The 24,307-nt window shown below is 42.1% G+C and overlaps 1 protein-coding gene across 1 annotated transcript in view; it reads left to right on the top strand.

Annotated features, from left to right (window-relative positions):
• The window catches only part of LOC141085906 (dynamin-2-like), a 261,566-nt gene that overhangs the window by 138,991 nt on the left and 98,268 nt on the right, over positions 1-24,307 (top strand). The window contains exon 3 of the mRNA XM_073571530.1: positions 3,588-3,755. Coding sequence (XP_073427631.1) covers positions 3,588-3,755 — 168 coding nt within the window. The remainder of the gene's footprint in view (positions 1-3,587; positions 3,756-24,307) is intronic.

The following is a 24,307-nucleotide window of genomic DNA, read 5'->3' as shown; positions in this document are numbered from 1 at the left end:
CTGTCTGCCATACTAGGGGAGTTCTAAAGAGAGCAAGCAAGGGGGACTTCAGTGTAACTCAGTACTGCAAGTGCCTCAGATAAGCGCTAGAAAGGAGACTACACAACCCATCTGCATAGAGAGATTCCCAAGTTGCTCCCAGGCTGATCAACTCCTCTTCCATCTGTAATCCGGATCCTGGACTGCACTTACAAAGCACAGTAAAGGTATAGGAAACTGCACCCTGTTGTGTCATTGCGTTCTTCCTGCAACCCCTTCAGCACTGCTACATCTCTGTGCCTAACACTGCACCCTCTTCCTCAACACCTATTACTACTGCCCTAGGACTACAGCTCTACCTGTGGGGAGCTCTTACAGCTTGCTGCCTTATGCCATCTGTCCCAGAGGATCGGCCTGCAGCGTCGGCTTAACCCCTTCATTGCTGAGCACCACAGGTGGCGTCACGTATCATCCACCTATAAACTTTATTCAGCCACTTTTCACCCCTTTTACATGGATGCCCTGGGCTACGGATCGGGTCACCATCACCGTGACACATCCCTCTGAGACACCGGCCCGGTACCGAGTAGCCCCACTGCCCTAGCGGGCGATCCATAATTTCTTATGATCAGCACTGGCTTCTCTCTATCTTGCAGAGTGTAAGCTTTTATGGTCAACAGGGTCCTCTGACACTTAATGTTAATGTTAATATTGCACATCACACAGAAGCATTTTGATTGTACAGCAGTTACATGCGCTGAGTTCAGGACGTCAAATGAGTGTGATCGACAATATTGAAGTCGCTGAACACTTGTTTCCCGGCCTCTTTCCACCGTCTGAGAAAGAATGATGGGGACAGAACGATCACTGATGGATCAATCTATCCCAATACAGTATCATGTTATCAGCAGCACATCAACAGTTTACACTCCATAGTCCTCCATATAATATAATGTGCCCCATAGTCCTCCATATAGTAGAATACACTCCTCAGTCCTCCATATATTAAAATACACTCCCCATAGTCCTCCATATAGCATAATACACTACTAAGTCCTCCATATAATATAGTACACTCCTCCATATATTAAAATACATTGCTCAGTCCTCCACATAGTATAATACACCCCTCATAGTGCTCCATATAGTATAATATAATGCCAGTCATCCATGTAGTACAATTCACTTCCCATAGTATAATGCACCACATAGTTCTTCATATAGTATAATGTATTCACCATAGTCTTCAATACAGTATAATGCAGCCCACATATAGTATAATGCAGCCCCGCCATACAATATAATGTAACCCCCATAGTACATAATGCAGCCCCCCTCTTATAGTATAATGCAGCCATCCCTTAGAGCATAATGCAGTCACCCCACAGAATATAATGTAACCCCCCATAGAATATAATGCAGCCCCCCCTCATATAGTATAATGCAGCCCCTCCATAGAATATATGGCAGCCCCCTCAGAGTATAATGCAGCCCCCCATAGAATATAATGCAGCCCCTTATATAGTATAATGTAGCCCCTCCATAGAATACAATGTAGCCCTCCTTATATAGTATAATGCAGCCCCAATAGAATATAATGTAGCCCCCTCATAAAGTATAATGAAGCCTCCATACAATATAATCTAGCCCCCCATAGAGTATAATGCAGCCCCCCATAGAATACAATGTAGCCTCCTCATATAGTATAATGAAGCCCCCTCATAGAGTATGATGCGATCACCCCCCATAGAATATAATAAATATAATACAGCCCCCCATAGAATATAATGTAGCCCCGAATAGAATATAATACAGCCCACCTCCCCATAGAATATAATGTAGCCCTGCATATTATATAACACAGCCTCCCTCATAGAATATAATGTATAATGCACCCCCCATGGTATATAACACAGCCACAAAGTATATAACACAGCCGCATAGTATGTAGCACAGCCGCATAGTGTATAACACAGCCCACATAGTATATAACAGCCCACATGGTATATAACACAGCCCACATGGTATATAACACAGCCCACAAGGTATATAACACCGCCCACATAGTATATAACACAGCCCACATGGTATACACCACAGCCCACATAGTATACAACACAGCCCACATGGTATATAACACAGCCCACATGGTATACAACACAGCCCACATGGTATACAACACAGCCCACATGGTATATAACACAGCCCACATAGTATATAACACAGCCCACATGGTATACAACACAGCCCACATAGTATACAACACAGCCCACATGGTATATAACACAGCCCACATAGTATATAACACAGCCCACATGGTATATAACACAGCCCACATGGTATACAACACAGCCCACATGGTATATAACACAGCCCACATGGTACACAACACAGCCCACATAGTATACAACTCAGCCACATGGTATATAATACAGCCCACATGGTATATAACACAGCCTACATGGTATATAACACAGCCCTCATAGTGTATAACACAGCCCCCATGATATACAACACAGCCACACATGGTATATAGCCCAGCCCACATGGTATATAGCAAAGCCCCATGGTATACAGCACAGCCCCACATGGTATACAGCACAGCCCCACAAGGTATATAGCACAGCCCCACATGGTATATAGCACAGCCCACATGCTATATAGCAAAGCCCCATGGTATACAGCACAGCCCCACATGGTATACAGCACAGCCCCACAAGGTATATAGCACAGCCCCACATGGTATATAGCACAGCCCCATATAGTATATAGTACAGCCCCACATGGTATATAGCACAGCCCCACATAGTATATAGTGCAGCACCACATGGTATATAGCACATCCCCACATGGTATACAGCACAGCACCACATAGTATACAGCACAGAACCACATGGTATATAGCACAGCCCCACATGGTATATAGCACAGCCCCATGGTATATAGCACAGCCCCACATAGTATACAGCACAGCACCACAAGTTTAAAAATTTCTTCTAGTCAGAGTTTTCATAATTGCAAAATGTCCACAACATACACAGCATGTAGTAACTAGAGTTGAGCGACTATGTTCGGAATCGGTCGCCAAATCTGAATTTGCCATATTCGTGCCATATTGGTACCCTATTCGTGCTGAATTTATGTTTGATGATCGGTTCCAAATATATTTGTTCATTTCTACTCCCATGACTCCAATGACGTTCGATTGTGTTCGGCGACTACTGCTAAATTAATATTCGCCGCCGTTCGTAATCGGAACCGAATTTTGAAAAATTCATGCAACTCTAGTAGTAACACATTTTCCAGGAGCCTATCACCTCAGAAGATTTGTGTTCACATACTTTACTTTTTTTTTCAGTAATGTTTTATCGGCAGATGAAGTAAACAAAAAATACAATCAAGCAATTGTCTTTAGAGACAAATAATTTTTCACAGGGAATAATCAATTTTCAAAGGAAACAAGCAATCTGTTTTGTGTTGATGGACATCTTCTCCAATTTTCCTTATCATAAGTTTTCATAAATTGCTGTTGTACAACACAGGAGTTTATAGACCACAGGACTTATATCATTTACAATGAAGAAACCAAAACATATCTTTATTTTCAGACAGATACAGATGAAGAGTCATCACAAGAAGATAACTTGTCAATGGATCCACAGCTCGAAAGGCAAGTGGAGACCATCCGCAACCTGGTATATTCCTACATGACCATTATCAACAAGTGCTTCAAAGATCTGATACCCAAGACATTAATGCACCTTATGATCAACAGTGTAAGTACCGTATTTTTTTTCTTATCTATCATTGGACTGACTTATCGGTTTTAAGCCTCAATATCTCATTGTGAGTCATAAAATTTAGGAAATCATTAAATGAATTGTATTATAATGGAATGGTAACTGAACACTGGAACTGAAAGCTTTGACCAAAACTTTAGGCAATTTAGATTTAATAGATCTTGTGACAATAAACATTTTCAAATGCTGTCAAGTCTTGGATGAAGATCAGATAATATAGTCAATGGGGAAATGTAAAAATCACAGTATATGCCATTTTTTTTTTTACCTATGTACAATATCGCAGAATATGCCAATTTAAAGTGGTTATCCATGAATGTTTCACTGAGGGACCAGCAGGTGACAGAGTCCAATATCTCTGTCTAACCACCTGGATGCTGCAGTCACTATCGCCAATGGTTTCTAAGGGTATCCAGACGATCAGTAAACGCTGCAGGTTAGATGCTACGTACTTGTGCAGCATCCAACTCAAAGCGTCCAGATGTTACAGCACAGTGGACGGCATTTCAAGAAATCCCATGCCCACTATGCATCCTGAAACGCCCGCAGCTCACCCGCGGAGATGGACATGGGGTGCGTCTCTCTAGACCGCAGCATATCTATTTGTCTTGCGGAGACGCGAGCCTCGGCAAGATAAATGTCACCCGTACAATGTATTGTATGTGGTGATTCCACACGGTTCAATGAACACATGCAGAATCACCTGTGTTCAATAGCCGGCAGCTCTTTGGATGCAGCGAACATGCGCTGTGTCCAAAGCGCTGCTAATTCCTGATCATGTGCACATATGTTTAGAGATTAAACTGCTGGGAGCAAATTTTAAGTCTACCTATCATGGGGCATGTTCTTCATATGTTGCACAGACTGAAATGTGTTGCCAATTGGTGGGAGTCTGGGTCCTGAGATCCCCAATAGTGATGAACGAATGTGCTTAGATAATGCGTTATCCGACCATGCTCAGGAGCTAACCGAGTGTCTTCGGCATGCTGGAAAAATATGTTTGAGTCCCCGTGACTGTTCGACAGCTGCAACACATACAGGGGTTACCCAACAAACTGGCAATCCTTGCATGTGTTGCGGTTTTCAAATATCCGTGAGACATGCAGCCGCAGGGACTCGAACATATTTTTCGAGCACGCCGTAGACACTCAGTAGATGAGCATGGTCGGATATCACCTTATCCCAGCACGTTCACTCATCACTAATCCCTAACAATCACTCAAAACACCTCTCTGAAGTTTGCAGCTCAGCAGACATGAGCAACGAGCTCCTGCATGAGCCAACGCACGGAGGAGTGTACAGGCTCAATGGAAAGTCTATGGCTCCATAGAGCCAAAATGGAACAAAGGATCGGGACTTGAATAAACTGCTGTTTATTTCATCCATTATAAACAGGGAGATCCATGATTAAAAGAATACAGAGCGATTCTTACACGTTTCTGGCATAACTGCCCTTAGTCATAGAATATATAAATAACAATGATATAAAGTGTCACATACAGTATATAGGAAAATATTGTTAACCAGTGTAACCACATGATCACATGACATTACCTTAAACCACCTAACAAATGTTAAATGCAACACATGAAGAGATATATATAGAAAATTCATGTAAGTATAATGGACATTAAATAAGCATATAAATGCAAACTTAGACATGTATCCGTGCTGATCATGCATTATAACATTAGAATTGTACAGTGGCAGCAAAAAGCAACAAAGAATGATTTAATACCCATTATACTTACATGTATTTATCTGTTCATGTATCCCTCCCAACTTTTGAGGAACTGAAAGAGGGATAGATCATGCAGAATGCGAAGGACACCGCAGCAAAGGTTGGTCACACTCCAATCCACGGCCATTTACCATTTTTTCTCCCCTGGCAAGAGGAGTTGTCAGAGGGGCACGGGTAGTGAGGGAAATTCAGCAGATGCCCAAGACTGCAGGGCGTAGACCCAAATCCGGGACTGTCCGCTGTATCAGGGACACTTGGGACTAGAGATGAGCGTATGGATTCCCAGGTCTCTTGTCTAGAGTGTAGGTTAGTGCTACCTGGCGGCTGGATGAGAGGTCATGAATCTCTTACCTTCCGGCCTACCTGACGCGGCTTTTGATTTACCAGGGTTGGCGCGACGTCATCTGTGTGTCCTGCTCATCTCTAGTTGGGACCTGTGGATTTAATTTTTGTTTATTCATTCACTGTCGGAGCTGCCAGAACTTTCTCATCTTTATGTAGCGTCACTACACAACATTCAGATTTTTTTGTGTCTGTAGGTAGATTTGCAGCAAGCTACACAATAACAATCTTTTCCCCCTTATTTGCAGCGTTTCTGTGCAGATGTGAAGCCGCATTTTCAATTTTTTTTTATAGTACAGAAAAGTTTTGATTTTGCACTTAGAAAAGTAAGGCTGGTTTCACACTTGCATGGGGCAGAGCTGTGGAGGGCTGCGTACTTCCTTAGTTAAGCCCTGCCCACTACTGCACCTCTTCCATTCAGCTCCGCCTACATCTGCCTGCGTCCTGTGTACCTATCTTTAACATTAGGTACTCAGGCCATGCGGATATATATGGATGCCTCCGCCTGTGTCGTTTTGATGCAACGCCGAACTGCGGCGAATGCAACATGTTGCATTTTGTTGCAGTCGGCGCAGCGTCAAAACGATGCAAGCGGAGGCATCCGCATATATCCGCATGGCCTGAGTACCTAATGTTAAAAATAGGTACGCAGGACGCAGGCAGATGTAGGCGGAGCTGAATGCAAGAGGTCCGGCAGTGGGCAGGGCTTAATGGAGGAATTACGCAGCCCTCTGCATCTCTACCCAACGCAAGTGTGAAACCAGCCTAACTGCAGTTTTTACATGCGTTTTTTTAAGGCTCCACATAGAAGAGATTTAAAAAAAAGCACCAAAACCGCAAGTTCAGCAGCATCCTTGGGTGCACAGGGGTCAAAGTTTTCATGAAATCACATCCACTTTTGGTTTTGGTGCATTTTTTCTCTTATGAAAAAAAAACGAATAAAAAAAACACAGTTGAATTTTTATGTGCAGAATCAAACCTTTTCTGTACTTTAAAAAAAATCATTAAAAACTCTGCTTCATATCTGCACCAAAATTGCATCAAATAAGCAGGAAAACGCATAGAAGAAACACAGCAAAAACGCAACAATCAGAGAAAATTGTTATTATGTTGTGTGGTGCGGACACCTGCAGAACCAAAGCAGCAGAAAGAATGCAGCATTTACACTATGAGTGAACACAGCCTCAGCATTACACTTTTATTACATTTTTATGGGTTTAATTAGAGAGAAAATATCAATCACACAATTTTTTTACGCCATTTAACGATTCCCGTAAATAATCAGATTGCGTTGTTGTGCGGGTTGCTACGATTACAGGGGCACCAAATATGTCCGTGTTATTTGCTGATTTGTGATGTTTATTAGTTTGTAAAAATGCATTAAAAATGACAATTTTTTTAATTATGAAGTGTCTTTCATTATTATTTTTCAGTAATTTTACAGTATGAAAAAATCATTTATTCTCAAATATACTGCTCAAAGAAATAAAGGGAACACAAACAGCCTGTTGCAAATTGAACAGTGTTCCCTTTATTTTTTTGAGCAGTATACATACATTGTATATATCAGTGTATTTCAATCAGTGTAATCTGCTTGTGTAGTCAGTTCCTGCAGTACAGATCAAGTATAGAAAATTCTCACTTTGCCATCATCAGAGCTTGTGGTTAAGCAGCTTAAGAGCCATGCTGCACTGTTAAGCCTGTGGGGTTATGGTTTTGAGACCCAGGGAGACTCACAGAAAAAAAAAAGGCATTTTTGTATTTGTAATTGCTTATTATTCTTTCTACTTTTATAGGAACAAAAATATATAATTTCTTCACCTCAGTATACAGGGACCATAAGATACATTGTTATACACAATGTATCTCTATGGACATACAGGTGCTTCTCACAAAATTAGAATATCATCAAAAAGTTATTTTATTTCAGTTCTTTAATACAAAAAGTGAAACTCATATATTATATAGAGGCATTATAGAGTGATCTATTTGAAGTGTTTATTTCTGTTAATGTTGATGATTATGGCTTACAGACAATGAAAACCCAAAAGTCATTATCTCAGTAAATTAGAATACTTTATAACACCAGCTTGAAAAATGATTTTAAAATCTGAACTGTTGGCCTACTGAAATGTATGTTCAGTAAATGCACTCAATACTTAGTCAGGGCTCCTTTTGCATCAATTACTGCATCTATGCAGCATGGCATGGAGGCAATCAGCCTGTGGCACTGCTGAGGTGTTATGGAAGCCCAGGTTGCTTTGATAGTAGCCTGCAGCTCATCTACATTGTGGGGTCTGGTGTCCCTCATCCTCCTCTTGACAATACCCCATAGATTCTCTATGGCGTTAAAGTCAGGCGAGTTTGCTGGCCAATCAAACACAGTGATACTGTTTGTCATGAACCAGCGTGGATCTGACAGATTAAATGGATAAGTGAACTTTTTTCCCTTTGGCTAGGTGCCAAAGTGATGTGATTGCCCCCGGTGGCCATTAGAATTATTACACGTAGTGTCGTTCATTCTAAGTTGCCCCAGTGTTGGTGAGTGGTAGTGCACTTTAGTTTCTTTGGTTTAGTGCACGTAATTATAATTCAGGTGTGAGCCTCTATAAAAGAGAGCCAGGTGTGTTCATCACTGTTGGTGATTGTGTGTTCGTCATTTGGGAAGCAAGCCTGGGTGATGAAGGAGCTGAACATGAGTCCTGCGCAGCCCAGCCAGAGGGGATGAGTGGCAGCTATGTGGTCTGCAAGAAGAGCTGGCATGGCGTGGTGGAGTCACAGTTTATGGTGTCGGCAGGAAGTGCTTGCATGGCTTGGTGGAGTGACGACTATGGAGAAAGTTGCACTCAGCATGCGGGACTTGGTTGCTGAGAGCTGGACTCAAGCATGCTTGACTTTTTGGGCAGGAGCTGAACTCATCTTTGGGACTCTGTTAATGGACTTCTGCAATTGGTGGTGAACTCTGCTCCAAGGCTGCACTATGGTGAAGGATCCAGTTATGGTGATGGATCCGGGTGGAGGAGAAGATGCACACAGGTGGTGGGCTCTGTTGCTAGGAGCGTATGCAACAGAGCAAAGCTAAGTGGTGTTTCCCCTGTATTGTCATTTTCCCTCATGTGTGTTTAGTGCAGTGGTGGGATTAGTTTCCGCACCGACCAATTCCCTAGTGAGGGTTTAGGTTCAGGGCAAGCTAGGGTTTTTAGGTTCCTGTGTGTCGTCCGGTGCGGAACCGGCATAGGGAACGTTAGGAGTGCAGGGACACTGGCTCAGGGGAGTTCAGGAGGTCTCCACTTCCCTATTCCCTATTGCAGGGCCCACCATTGTTAATGTTACCCAGGTTCCCCCTTTATTATCTAAATTCGCCAGTTGGAGGCGGCGTATCCAGCTGCACGTTTTATTATTTAAATTCGCCCCACTGGAGGCGCTGTATCCAGGGTCACGGGTGTCTTATGGTTTCGCCTTGCAGTACTCGCTGCGTCCAGACACACGTGACCGTGACACTGTTGTTTTTAAATGAGGTATTGGTACTTTTGGCAGTGTGAACAGGTGTCAAGTCCTGCTGGAGAATGAAATTTCCATTTCCAAAAAGCTTGTCGGCAGAGGGAAGCATGAAGTGCTCTAAAATTTCCTGGTAGACGGCTGTGCTGACTTTGGTCTTGATAAAACACAGTGGACCTACACCAGCAGATGACATGGCTCCCCAAACCATCACTGATTGTGGAGACTTCACACTAGTCCTCAAGCAGCTTGGATTATGGCCTCTGCACTCTTCCTCCTGACTCTGGGACCTTGATTTCCAAATGAAAAGCAAAATTTACTTTCATCTGAAAACAACACCTTAGACCACTGAGTAACAGTGCAGTTCTCTTTCTCATTGGCCCAGGTAAGATGCTTCTGGCATTGTTTATTGGTGGCTTGACACAAGGAATACGACACTTGTAGCCCCTGTCCTGGATATGTCTGTGTGTGGAGGCTCTTGAAGCAATGACTCCAGCAGTAGTCCTTGTGAATCTCCCCACAAATTTTTGCATGGCATTTTCTTTACAATCATTTCAAGGCTGCGGTTATCCCGGTTGTTTGTGCAACTTTTTCTACCACACTTTTTCCTTCCACTCAACTTTCCATTAATATGCTTGGATACAGCACTCTGTGAACAGCCAGCTTCTTTAACAATGACGTTTGGTGGTTTACCCTCCTTGTAGAGTGTATCAATGACTGCTGTAGTTCAGCGGTAGCACACTTATGCAGTGATGAGGCAGTGACCCAGCAAAGTTCCAACACAAAGTCTCTTTAATGCGGCTACTTCACACCTTTAATGTCCAATTCACAAAAGTGCATAGCATTAATGTTCTGCTCACAGCACTACACGGAATGCAGTATCCTCTGGATTGCAGCCGGGCACATATACTCTGGATTACACAGTCACTAAACACGCCGATCCACCTTCATAACCAGTTGCCATGGGCGACTGCACCGCCGTGTTAATGTCTTTTTACTCACAGCTTTCCACAGTACACAATATCCTTCAGATTACAGTCACTAAACATGCTAGTCCTCCTTCTAGCACAGGACCGTCTACCTCCAGTTCACCCCTGGGCACAAGATATCCACCTCCGAGACTAGTTGCCGTGGGCGACTGCCCCTCTGTGTAAGCTGTGGGTGCCAGGCGTCTCAGCTCTCCTGGCTGTTTGACTCCGTTGGCCTGTGTTACCTCACACAGGTGGAGCGCTGCAGAGCCGACTGCTCTGTACTCCTCCAAACACCAGACTGACACCGATCGATTCTGACCCTGACCTGACACACCCAAATCCTTTCCTGCAGGGATATTAACTTGGATCCAAAACCCCAGAGCACGTTTTCCCTAAATCTGCCTTGGACACTAGCATGCCCAAGACTAACACTTATTTTTAGTCTGCATTGCAATCACAGCTACGCCTGTGACTGCAATGCACTCTCATGGTCTCCATATGCCTCTGTGCGCATCCTGGGAGAACACACAGCGACCCCTACCTGTGACACCTATCACTGCCTCACTCTGCCTTCTGGACATCTGTCAAGACAGCAGTCTTCCCCATGATTGTGGAGCCTCCTGAAACAGACTAAGGGACCTTTTTAAATGCTTAGGAAACGTTTGCAGGCATTTTTTGCTAATTATTCCAATTTACTGAGATAATGACTTTTGAGTTTTCATTGGCTGAAATGAACCGTTGAAATCGATCACTCTGTTTGTAATGATTCTATATAACAACTGAGTTTCACTTTTTGTATTGAATAACTGAAATAAATTAACTTATAAACAGGGAGGAAATGGTTGAGGAGGTAAAATTGGCTGGGACCCTAAGAGGTAGCGACCATGCTATTTTAGAATTTTGGATAACTAGAGGCGGAAGACCTGTGAAGACTCAGACATCAAGGTTAGATTTCAGAAAGGCAGATTTTAAGGGATTCAGAAAGAGAATTGGAGGGATCCAATGGCTGAATATCCTTAAAGACAAAAATGTCCAGGAAGGATGGGAAATCTTGAAAAATGAAATTCTCAAAGCACAGTTGTTAACAATTCCGAAAAGAGGGAAGAATAGGAAGCATTTAAGGAAACCAGGATGGATGAAAAAAGAACTTAAGCACATGCTAAAAAGGAAGAAAAAAATGTTTATAAAATGGAAAGAGGGAGGCATATCTAAAGAAGAATATAATGCTGTCTGCAGAACCTGCAGGGCACAAATCAGATTAGCTAAAGCTGAAAATGAATTGTGGCTTGCAAGAGATGTCAAAAGCAATAATAAAGGATTTTGGGGATATGTCAAAAGTAAAAGAAAAGTCAAAGATGCTATAGGATTTTTACAGGATGAAAATGATGAAATGGTAAGACAGGATGTTGAGAAGGCTGAACTTTTAAATTCCTATGTTTCATCTGTTTTCTCTCAGAAAGGAAATGTAACATCAACTGTTCTTCACTGTCCTATTAAGAGAATAGAATCCAGGATATCTATAAACAGAAAGATAGTGAGGAAGCACTTAGCTAACCTAAATGAATTCAAGTCTCCAAGTCCAGATGAATTACACCCCAGAGTACTGAAGGAGATAGCAGAAGAAATTTTTGAACCCCTCTCCATAATCTTTGAAAATTCTTGGAGAACAGGAGAAGTCCCAGAAGACTGGAGAAGAGCAAATGTTGTTCCTATCTTCAAAAAGGGGAAGAAGGTGGACCCAGGCAACTATAGGCCGGTGAGTCTGACTTCTATACCAGGAAAGATCTTTGAACAAATTATTAAACAACATGTATGTCAGTACCTGGATAAGAATGAAGTGATTAAACAGAGTCAGCATGGGTTTGTAACTAATAAGTCATGTCAGACTAACTTAATTTCCTTCTATGATGGAATCACTGATTGGGTGGATCAAGGAAATGCTGTAGATATAGTATATCTTGACTTCAGCAAAGCATTTGACAAAGTATCTCATACAATCCTTATTGAAAAAATGACTAAGTATGGAATGGACAAGGCAACTGTTAGGTGGATTCATAACTGGCTTAGTGATTGGACCCAAAGAGTGGTTGTAAATGGCTGCACATCCAGTTGGAAGAATGTCTCAAGTGGGGTACCACAGGGCTCTGTCTTGGGCCCTGTATTGTTCAACATCTTTATCAACGATTTAGATGAAGGAATTGAGGGTAAACTGATTAAATTTGCTGATGACACAAAGCTAGGAGGGATAGCTAATACTAGAGAAGAGAGAGAGAGGATTCAAAAAGATATAAATAAACTGGAGAAGTGGGCAGCAACTAACAGAATGGTTTTTAACAGGGAGAAATGCAAAGTACTACATCTGGGCAATAAAAATGAAAAAAGCATATACAGAATGGGAGGAATAGGGCTAAGTGACAGCACATGTGAAAAAGACTTGGGTATACTAATAGATCATAGACTGAATATGAGTCAACAGTGTGATGCAGTAGCAAAAAAGGCAAATGCAATTCTAGGATGTATTAACAGAAGCATACAGTCTAGATCACGTGAAGTCATTATTTCCCTCTACTCCTCTTTGGTCAGACCTCATCTGGAATATTGTGTCCAGTTTTGGGCACCACATTTTAAAAAAGACATCAACAAACTGGAGCAAGTTCAGAAAAGAGCGACCAGAATGGTGACCGGTCTGCAAACCCTGTCGTATGAGGAAAGGTTGCAGGATTTGGGAATGTTTAGTTTGCAAAAGAAAAGACTGAGAGGAGACTTAATAGCTGTCTACAAATATCTAAAGGGCTGTCACATTGTAGAAGGATCAACTTTATTCTCATTTGCACAAGGAAAGACTAGAAGCAATGGGATGAAACTGAATGGGAGGAGACACAGATTAGATATTAGAAAAAACTTTTTGACAGTTAGAGTGATCAATGAGTGGAACAAGCTGCCACGAGAAGTGGTGAGTTCTCCTTCAATGGAAGTCTTCAAAGAGAGGCTGGACAGACATCTGACTGGGATGATTTAGCGAATCCTGCTTTGAGCAGGGGGTTGGACCAGATGGCCCAGGAGGTCCCTTCCAACTCTACGATTCTATGAACTTTTTGATGATATTCTAATTTTGTGAGAAGCACCTGTATATACTCTGCTTCTGAGTTCATTGACTGCAATAGCAGTCAAAATAACCAAAATTTCCTATCTACATAATTATGGCCTGTGGCCTGTTGATGGAGCAACAGCCTGGCAGCACAGAGATGTGAGTTTGAGTCCTGGGGAGAGCAGATCACTGGAAGAATCAGAAGTGAATACAATTTAATTTATGCACTAAGCAGAGAGCAGCCCCATCCCATGAGGAGGAGCTATGACCTGACAGGACAATCATTGTTGTATATTCTATGACTAAGGGCTCATACTCACTTGCGAGTCTCTTGCATGAAAACCTGGCACTGCTGTCGGCACTCGGACTGGAGCGTGCGTCTGCATAGAAATACTTGTAGCCGCACGCTCCGGTCCCAGTGCCGGCGGCAGTGCCAGGTTTTCATGCGAGAGACTCACACGAGAATCATGCGAGTCTCTCGCAAGGGAGTATGAGCCCTTAGAGTAGTTATGCCAAAAACACGTAAGAATCACTCTGTATTTTTTAAATCATGAATATCCCTGTTTCTTTCTAATGGATGAACTGAATGGAAGTTTTATTCAAGTACCGATCCTTTCCCTGTTTTTGCACACTGCTGATTGGCAACATGGATAGATGTACTTACTTCTATTGCAGCGACAAGGCACGGTGAGGCTTTTCATGTTCTTGCACATTTGTCCTCTGGACTTTACTCTATGGCTCCATACACTAATCTCACAGAACCAGAGGCCTTCTGTTAAGCCCATACATTGCTCTGCGCACTAACTCATGTAGGAGCTCAGCACCGCTCCCTACTGAGCTGCACATTTGAGAGCAGGGTTTTCAGCGATCAGCGGTGTCTTAGAACCCGTACCCCCACCCAACCAGTCAGCAGCACATTTGAGTCTCTATAACATTTGATAAAACAAATTAAATAAGTACCTTTTAAACTGAATGAAAGTCACAAACTGGAATTTTGTGGCAAGGGTACGCTGTAGATTATAGACATGTTTGTATATCATCAAAACCTCCAAGAGACAAAATGGGCAAAAACCCTGCTGTAAGTAAATAAGTAAAAAGCAAAAGTGCATTTAAATAACACAGTAATACTGTTTTTGATCAAAAATAGCATAAAAGCCGCCCCACCCTCGACAAGGTGATTCTGATCGGGACGGTCCTACACTGTCTAATATTTAAAACCTTACCATGTGTCAGAGTTGACCTCAGTGTGTGAATAAGGGCAGACAAAAGGACCGGGTCCCAACCAGTCATGAGAAGCTTTTAAATACAATTTCCAGCTCAGAAGAGGGTGAGGCCACACCCCGGCTTGCACAGAATGAAAAAATACAAAGAAAAACACAAAAATTGAGCTTGGCTTGAGTTAGTATACATGCAGCACATAAACACATGCTCACATTAGCCATAAAACATCAAACCTACAAGAGACAGAATGAGCAAAAACCCTGCTGTAACTAAATAAGTAAAAAGCAAAAGTGCATCTAAATAACACAGAGTTCTTGGCAATACTGTTTTTGGTCAAAAATAGCATAAAAGCCATCCCACCGTCGACAAGGTGACACTGATTGGGACGGTCCTACTCTGTCTAATATTAAAAACCTTACCATGTGTCAGAGTTGACCTCAGTGTGTGAATAAGGACAAATGCCTTTTTTATGTTTGTACAACATTTTGCATTAAAGGGTTAATCTATTTACTTACTATTACAGTTAAAAGGAATCTTTCAGCAGGTTTTTGGTACCTAATCTGTGATCAGCATAGTGTAAAGGCATAGACTTTGATTCCTGCAGTGTGTCACTTACTGGGCTGTTTAGTGTAGTTTTTACAAAAACACTGTTTTATCAGCAAGTGATTATTATTTTAGGACTACTTGACCTACTGCCAGGTAGTCCAACCACGCCCCATCACTGATTGGCAGCTTTCTGCCTATGCACAGTGTAAATAGAAAGCTGCCAATCAGTGGTGTGGGAGGAGTTATACAAAGCTCGGCATTCAGAGAACTGGTAGATAAATCTTTTTTTAAATAAAATTACAGCACCCAGCAAAGTTAGTGATGCATTGCTGGAATCAGGCTCTCTGCCCCTACATCATGCTGCTCTCAGATGGAGTGGTAAAATCCTGGTGACAGAGTCTCTTTAAAAGGAACCTGACAAGCAGCCTAAACTAGAGCATGGTGGGTATAATTTTCTCTTAAATGCTCTGGCATGTCAACATAGTTTAAAGATCCAACCATAAGAAAAGACATATTTAGTCTTCTTCCACCCACAGCCGACTTCTACTCGTTGACTGACAGGTGATGTGGGAGGAGTTATACAGAGCTCAGCATTCAGAGAACTGGTAGATAAAACATTTTTTTTAAATAAAACTACAGCATCCATCAAAGTTAGTGATGCATTGCTGGAATCAGGCTCTCTGCCCCTACATCATGCTGTTCTTGGATGGAGCGATAAAATCCTGGTGACAAATTCTCTTTAAAATGAACCTGTCACGCAGCCCAAACTAGATCATGGCGGGTATAATTTTCTCTGAAATGCGCTGGCATGTCAGCATAGTTTAAAGATCAAACCATGAGAAAAGACATAATTAGTCTTCTTCCACCCAAGACCGACTAGACAGGTCTCTGCCTACAGCCTCACCACTATGGATAATTGTATTTTCCAGTACTATTGTCTCAATAGCAAGGTTACATAATCTCACTATGGTTTCCTGTAGGATGGTGCAGTCATAAATAAAGTAAAACCGATATTTTCAATCACAACCATTGTCAGGATGACATGTGATTCCCATCTGAGGTCTCTTTTCATCAATACAATATGTTAATGCTTCGTATAGAGGAGAAATGCGGCTTAGCGGCCAGTCACAGACTCCACACATACATCAGTCATGCCACAGTATGTATACTGCTTCTTTTCTACATCAAGCCAGTTTGATCCCCAGGAAGTGGTTTCCATAGCAATGCGAAAGCTCAGAAAGCCCTTGAACTTCCTCTGTTTGCTCCTAGCGGCCTTTAGGCAGCTCCCACAAGTCGGCCAAAGTAGACTGGCTGCATCTTATCAAATACTTCCCTTTGCAGATTACGAAACAGGAATCTCTTCCATGGGAAGAACTGAAAGACGCTCTTCCAAGGATATTCTAATAAGGCATCGCTTATCTCTATGCACAGCATCCAGAGCGCCCTGTCTGTGGGCATCCTTGTTTATTGTGACCCTTAACTCTTACAGGAAACGGCACTGATAACACATGGGATATGGCCGGACAAATGTCATGGACAGCAGGAATGACTGGGAATTGTTGGCTGTACAGTGCATTGTGCTAAAATTAACAAGAAAGTGATCTGGAAGAATATAAAGCAGTCATTGGGCTGAACCCTCTAAATGACCACTGATCAATTTGTTATATCATCGAACATGGGGCAGAAATGCGACCATTTATAGGACTCAGTAGAGAAAAAGATGTACCATATTCCGGTCTTACACATATATTGCTTATTGGTAGGATGTGCAATGAATGACTAAAAATCAGGGCGAGAGGAGTCAATTGACCCAACAGAGATTAATGAAAAGAAGGCTCTCTACATTAAAATCTTTAAGAGTTCAAGGGGTTGTCCGGTTTTAGAAACCCCCTGTACCTTGGCTGCAACTTGTTTTAAAAATGCAAACTCAGCTGTACTCACCCTCCCCGGGTACGGCACCTTGTTTCCACCAATTCTCCCGCCATCTGTTATTCTCTGCAGCACTAACGCCACGTCGACAGCGCTACAGCCAATCGTTGAGCTCAGCAGCTGTGAGCGGCTCTGTCCGCTATTGCAGTTAGAATATTAAAGTGGGAGGAGGATATCATAATGTATATGGCTCATTTTTTTTATTTTAATATCTCTTTAAATATTTGTGGATTTATAATCGCTTTGGCCCTAATTCATTAAGACTAGCATTTTGTACTCTAGTCTTAATGAAGGGAGCACTAAGGTAAGATGCTCCACATTCATTAAGAGGTGTGCATCTCTTTATGAATCTTGTGCATCTTTACACTGCTGCACACCTCTGCCAGAAATATATGTATGTGTATATGTCTGTACAGGGCTGTCACCAGGAATTTCAGGGCCCCATACAGGCAAAATTTTTGGGCCCCCTTGATACTCCGCCAAGGCTCCATCCCAGCTCCTCCTCCACCCCTTGGACCTTCCCCTGTCCTACCGCCCACTCTTGGAAAAATTCCACTTCTGCACTACGTCCTCACCAATCACTCATTCACAGTTCCCATCGAACACCATATCATAGTCATCAGCTTTTGTTTTGGCCGAAAAGATTTTATTAAGTCTGCCACCAACGACAAAGTAGACTTTAGGCAGGGCCCTACTCTAACCTATTAACCCCTTTCGGCCATTGGACGTACTATCCCGTTCATGTGCCCTGGGACTTAATTCTCAAGGACAGGATAGTACGTCATAGCGATCATTCATGCTCCATTAGGGCTGGTAATGGAGCAGGTGTCAAACCGCTGCGGATTCCGCACAAAGGAGTGACATGCTGCGGATTTAAAACCGCAGCAAATCCGCGTGGAAAAATCCACAGCATGTGCACTGCATTTTTCATTTGCCATTGAATATAAAGATACTGTACAATGCAGCAGAAACTGCTGCGGATCCGCAGCAGAATCCGCAACGTGTGCACACATCCTTAGTGTTAGGGCTAGGGTTAGGGCTGAGATTAGGGTTAGGGGTGTGTTGGGGTTAGGGTTGAAGTTAGAATTGCGGGGGTTTCCACTGTTTGGGCACATCAGGTGCTCTCCAAATGCAACATGGCGTCTGATCTCAATTCCAGCCAATTCTGCGTTCAAAAAGTCAAAAGGTACTCCTTGCCTTCCAAGCTCTGTCATGTGCCCAAACAGTGGTTTACCCCCACATTTGGGGTATCAGCCTACTCAGGACAAATTGCACAACAAATTTTGGGGTCCAATTTCTCCTGTTACCCTTGAGAAAATAAAAAATTGGGGGCAAAAATATCATTTTTGTGAAAAAAATATGATTTTTTATTTTATGGCTCTATGTTATAAACTTCTGTAAAGCACTTGAGTGTTCAAAGTGCTCACCACACATCTAGATAAGTTCCTTGGGGGGGGTCTAGTTTCCAAAATGGGGTCACATGTGGGGGGTTTCCACAGTTTAGGCACCTCAGGGGCTCTCCAAACGTGACATGGCATCCGATCTGAATTCCAGCCAATTTTGCGTTGAAAAAGTCAAACGGTGCTCCTTCCCTTCTGAGCTCTGCCATGCACCGAAACAGTGGTTCCCCCCAAAATATCAGGTATCAGCCTACTCAGGACAAATTGCACAATAACTTTTGCAGTCCAATTTCTCCTGTTACCCTTGGTAAAATAAGAAAATTGGACCTGAAGTAATTTTTTTTGTGAAAAAAAGTTAAATGTTCTTTTTTTTTTTTAAAACATTCAAAAAATTCCTGTGAAGCACCTGAAGGGTTAATAAACTTATTGAATGTGGTGCAGTTTTTAGAATGGTGTCACTTTTCGGTATTTTCTATCATATAGACCCCTCAAAGTGACTTCAAATGTGATGTGGTCCCTAAAAAAAAAATGGTGTAAAAATGATAAATCGCTGGTCAACTTTTAACCCTAAAAAAAAAATATTTGGTTCCCAAATTGTGCTGATGTAAAGTAAACATGTGGGAAATGTTATCTATTAAGTTTTTTGAGTGCCATACCTCTGTGATTTAAGGGCATAAAAATTCAAAGTTGGAAAATTGCGAAATTTTCTAAATTTTTGTCAAATTTCCATTTTTTTCACAAATAAACACAAGTTATATAAATGAAATTTTACCACTAACATGAAGTACAATATGTCATGAGAAAACATTGCAAGAATCACTGGGATCCATGGAAGCATTCCAGAGTTATTGCCTCATAAAGGGACAGTGGTCAGAATTGTAAAAATTGGCCCGGTCATTAACGTGCAAACCACCCTTGGGGGTTAAGGGGTTAAAAGACTCTTAAAATATTCAGTACTCTTTTTAGGTACATTTTTATTTTTTTTCTTTAAAGTAATGTGTCATATACATTTTTTAAAATGACCAATAATACCACATACAAGGGACAAATACCATCACACCATGACAGGACCACATATTACCACCACATAGTGACCAAATAAAGCCAAATACAAGGAACAAATAATGCCACACCATGGCAGGACCACATATTAACATCACATAGTGACCTAATAATACCACATACAATTTTCAAATACCGCCATCATGACCAGACCATAAATTACCACCACATAGTTACCGAATACTACCACATACAAGGAACAAATACTAATAGAAAAATAAGTGGTGCACACTGTAGTTGGTGCTATGGATAAATAATATCATATGCATATAAAAAACTCTGGCACACTAAAATGTTCAAAAAAAATGGTGCAATTTATTGTTGTGATGAAATTTTATACTCAGTAGCCAAACAATGCAAGTAAGACAGGTACATATATCAACATTTCGGCTTAATGAAGCCTTTATCAAGCGATACTTGTATCTTAAGAAATATATGTGTCCAGAGTGACCGATTCCGTGGTGGGTGTTCGGCTACTGAGTATAAATTTCATCACAATAAATTGCACCATTTTTTTGAACTTTTTAGTGTACTGGAGTTTTTTTGTACGCAAAGAAACAAATACTGCCACAGCATGACCAGACCACATATTACCACCACATATTGACCAAATACTACAATACAAATCATTAATGAAAAAAATAATACTAATAATACCATAAGTGCCATTATACACATGAGCTCTGTACATAGTATACAGTGTATAATGTAGCTATACAGGTAATACAGTGATTTCCAGAGACATTTTACACAGTAGCTCTGTGTATAGTGTACAAGTAAAACAGGGATCACCAGTGACATTATACACAGGATCCATGTATTTAGTGTATAGTGTACAGGTAATACAGTGAACACCAATTACATTATACACAGGAGCTAATTGTACTCTGCACTTTAATATGGTTTGATGTAACATTTTACAATGGAATAAAATTGCACATCAAGAAGGATCTGGGTGAGTGCTCCAATTCTTTCAATTTCTTATGATTTACCTTGATGTTATCTATGTGAATGCACCTCCCTACAGAGATCCTAAGGAGGCATATTGAGGTGTGAACCAGTGGACATTGCTTATTTTCAGCAACTGGTGCCTAATTATCTTTTTACAAATCACTAGTGACATTATACACAGGAGTTCTGCGTATAGTGTACAGGTAATACAGGGATCACCAGTGACATTATACACAGGAGCTCTGTGTATAGTGAACATGTACAGGTAATACAATGATCATCCATGACATTATACACAGGAGCTCTGTATATAGTGTCAGTGTACAGATAATACAGTGATCACCAGTGACATTACACACAGGAGCTCTGTATATAGTGTCAGTGAACAGGTAATGCAGTGATCACTAGTGACATTATACATAGGAACGCTGTATACAGTAGTGTCAGAGTACAGGTATTACAGGGATCACCGGTGACAAGTAATGAGCGAGTATACTCTTTGCTTGGGTTTTCCCGAGCATGCTCGGGTGTCATCTGAGTATTTTTGTGTGCTCGGAGATTTCGTTTTCGTCGCTTCAGCTGCATGATTTGCGGCTGCTGGACAGCCTGAATACATGTGGGAATTCCCTAACAAACAGGCATCTCCGAGCACGCCAAAATACTTGGAGGTCACCCGAGCATGCTCGGAAAAACCCGAGGAACAAGTATACTCGCTCATCTCTACCAGTGACATTATACACAGGAGCTCTGTATATAGATTATAGTGTACAGGTAATACAGTGATCACCAGTGACATTATATATAGGAGCTCTGTATATAGTGTCAGTGTACAGGTAATACAGTGATCACTAGTAACATTACACACAGGAGCTTTGTATATAGTGTATAGTGTACAGGTAATACAGTGATCACCAGTTACATTATACACAGGCACCCCTCCTTGCTTCTGCTCACTGGGCCCCATGCGCCAGTAAGGGAAGTAATGCCCTGATGGCTTCCCTATGTCTGTACTCATGTATGATAAGTTTTTCTTGTAAAATACGATGAATTGGGCAGACATGCTTATCAGCAAGCCATCTCATCCAAGCTCTATCCACTTTCCAAAAAGTAGCCGAGGTTGGGGTAAAAATGCCAAATTTTGGAAATTTTTTCCACAGAATTCTGGAAAAAACTTATTGACTAATCGGGGTCTGTTATGAATGGGTCACCGAGGAGGATAGCAGGACCAGGCTAAGCCACCAGAAAACCAGAGAGGTTGGTAACTAAGCGGATTGCAGACCCCTGATCCTATCCACACAACTAGCAGTAGCCGTGGAGCATACCTACGATGCCCTATATACCTCGGCACAGCCGGAGAGCTAAGGCTGGTTTCACACTTGCGTTTTTTTGCGCTGTATTTTAGCGCTAAAAAACGCATGCGTTTTTTTTCCTATATTTTGCATGGGATGCGCTTATGTGCGCATACACATGCGTTTGTATGCGTTTTTACGCGCATGCGTTTTTTGTGGTGTGCGCTCGGGCGCACAAAATGCATCCTGTTGCATTTTTTGGGCGTCCGACTTGCCTCAAAAAAACGCATGCGCGCGCAATGCGTTTTTTTTTACAGCAAGACACCCATTAAAGTCTATGGGTGGGCATATGTGCGCATTGGCATGCTCATGTATGCGTTTTTTTGCGCATGCGTTTTTTTGTTGACCATTAGTTAGACAATGGAATTTAGGGGTTTGGGTTAGAGTTAGGGTTAGTTAAGGGGGGTTAGGGTTAGGGTTTGGGTTAGTATGGTTTGGTTAAGGGTTAGGGTTTAGGGTTAGTTAGGATTTAGGGTTAGGGTTATGGTTTGGGTTAGGGATAGTAGGGTTTGGTTAAGGGTTAGGGTTAGGGTTAGTATGGTTTGGTTAAGGGTTAGGGTTAGGGTCAGGGTTAGGGTCAGGGTTAGGGTTAGGGTTAGTAAAGTCATGGTTTGGGTTAGTGTGAGGGGCCAACTAATGTTGGAAAAAAACGCAAACGCGGTAAAAACGCACTAAAAACACATATAAACGCATAAAAACGCTGCATTTTTTTCATGCATGCTCATAAAAATGCTTGAAAAAAACGCAGCATTTGTATGCGTTTGTATGCGTTTTTTCCATGCGTTTTTTTGCGGGAAAAACGCGCTGCAAAACAAAGCAAGTATGAAAGTAGCCTAACTCAGCCTAAAGCAAGAAAGGTGAAATCTAAACTGCCCCAGAGCAGACCCCAAAGGAATAGATAGCCTCCAAACATATATTGTCGGTGAGACAAGATGAAACCACAAACTCAGGCAGAAAAATAGACTGAGCAAATGATGGGGCCCAAACTGACTAGACAAGACAGGAAAGGAAAGACACTGTCTGCAATCCCACAAAAAACCCTGAAAAATCCAACACATCTGATGCACAAAAACACTGAAGTCACACGACTTCGCCCCCACTATATCAGCACTCTGGTATATACTGAAAGCAAATCAAAAAGAGACCAATATAACAGGGGACAGAACAAACTGACACAAGCAGTAACATATGGGCGGTGATCTAGCACAGCCCCAGCAGGAGCAAGCTGACCCGCACAAAGCAGAGAAAGACAAAACCAGATCAAATGCAAAAAGATTAGCAAATGAACCACTTAGCTGAACTAAGCAGGAAAAGAGCAGGAGACTTCAGACCTCAGAAGGCACAGGAAGAAAATCACCAGCAGGGATTGAAGGAAGTCAGCTGTCTTAAATACACCAGTCAGAAACCCCAGATCTCCAATCATCATCATCATTATCAGGTGGCAAGCCTCTGTCAATCTGACCAGCTCCACTACCTTCAGTAACCACCAGAGGGAGCCCAAAAGAGAATTCACAACAGTACCTCCCCCTTGAGGAGGGGTCACCGAACCCTCATCCACACCACCAGGCCGGTCAGAATGGGCCCGATGAAAAGCACAAACCAATCTCTGGGCATGAATGTCAGAAGCAGAGACCCAAGAATTATCCTCCTGGCCATAACCCTTCCACTTGACCAAGTACTGGAGTCTCCGTCTAGCCAAATGAGAATCCAATATCTTCTCTACCTCATACTTCAAAGTATCTTTAACCAATACAGCGTCAGGAGGCGCCGCCATGGGAACTACTGGCTCCACAAACCTCTTCAACAAAGATTTATGAAAAACGTTATGAATCTTAAACGTAACTGGAAGAGCCAAATGGAAAGAAATGGGGTTAAGGATTTCCAAAATCTTATAAGGTCCAATGAATCTTGGCTTGAATTTTGGAGATGCAACCTTCATAGGAATATTTTTTGAGGACAACCAAACCAAATTGTCATGATCCCAGTGCAGGTTTTTGAGCTGCACACCGGGGGTTAATGTCTGGAGCTCTGTGCAGGTTTTGACCTGCACACTTGGGGTTAATGATTGTGGCCTCTTTCTGGTTCTGGGAGAGCTTCATAAACCTCTGGGTAGCTTCAATCCCTGCCAGTTATACTTTTGCCTTTGGCCTAGTGTGCTGACCCCCGTGTGCTTGTTTGTTGCTATTGCTTGTTTATATGGTTCTGACCCGATTCTGTTTCCCGTTGTGAGTTTGCCTGTTGATTTTGTACTGCGTTATTATTTGTGTATGACTCATTGCCTGTGACCTGACAACTCTCTGCTCGCCCCTCTGGTACCTTGCAGCTATCTGTGTATGACTCATTGGCTACGTCCTGACTATTCTCCCTGTCTATGCCCCTTGGTAACTTTGTCTCGCAGTTACTCTGCTAGGAATTGTCTTGCAGCTCCTA

This window comes from Dendrobates tinctorius, unplaced genomic scaffold (assembly GCF_039654945.1).
Source record: "Dendrobates tinctorius isolate UK_male_01 unplaced genomic scaffold, ASM3965494v1 ptg000029l, whole genome shotgun sequence".
NCBI classification, from domain to species: Eukaryota; Metazoa; Chordata; class Amphibia; order Anura; family Dendrobatidae; genus Dendrobates; species Dendrobates tinctorius.
Note: the sequence above shows the minus strand (reverse complement) of the source record. Positions and strands in the feature narration are given on the sequence as shown.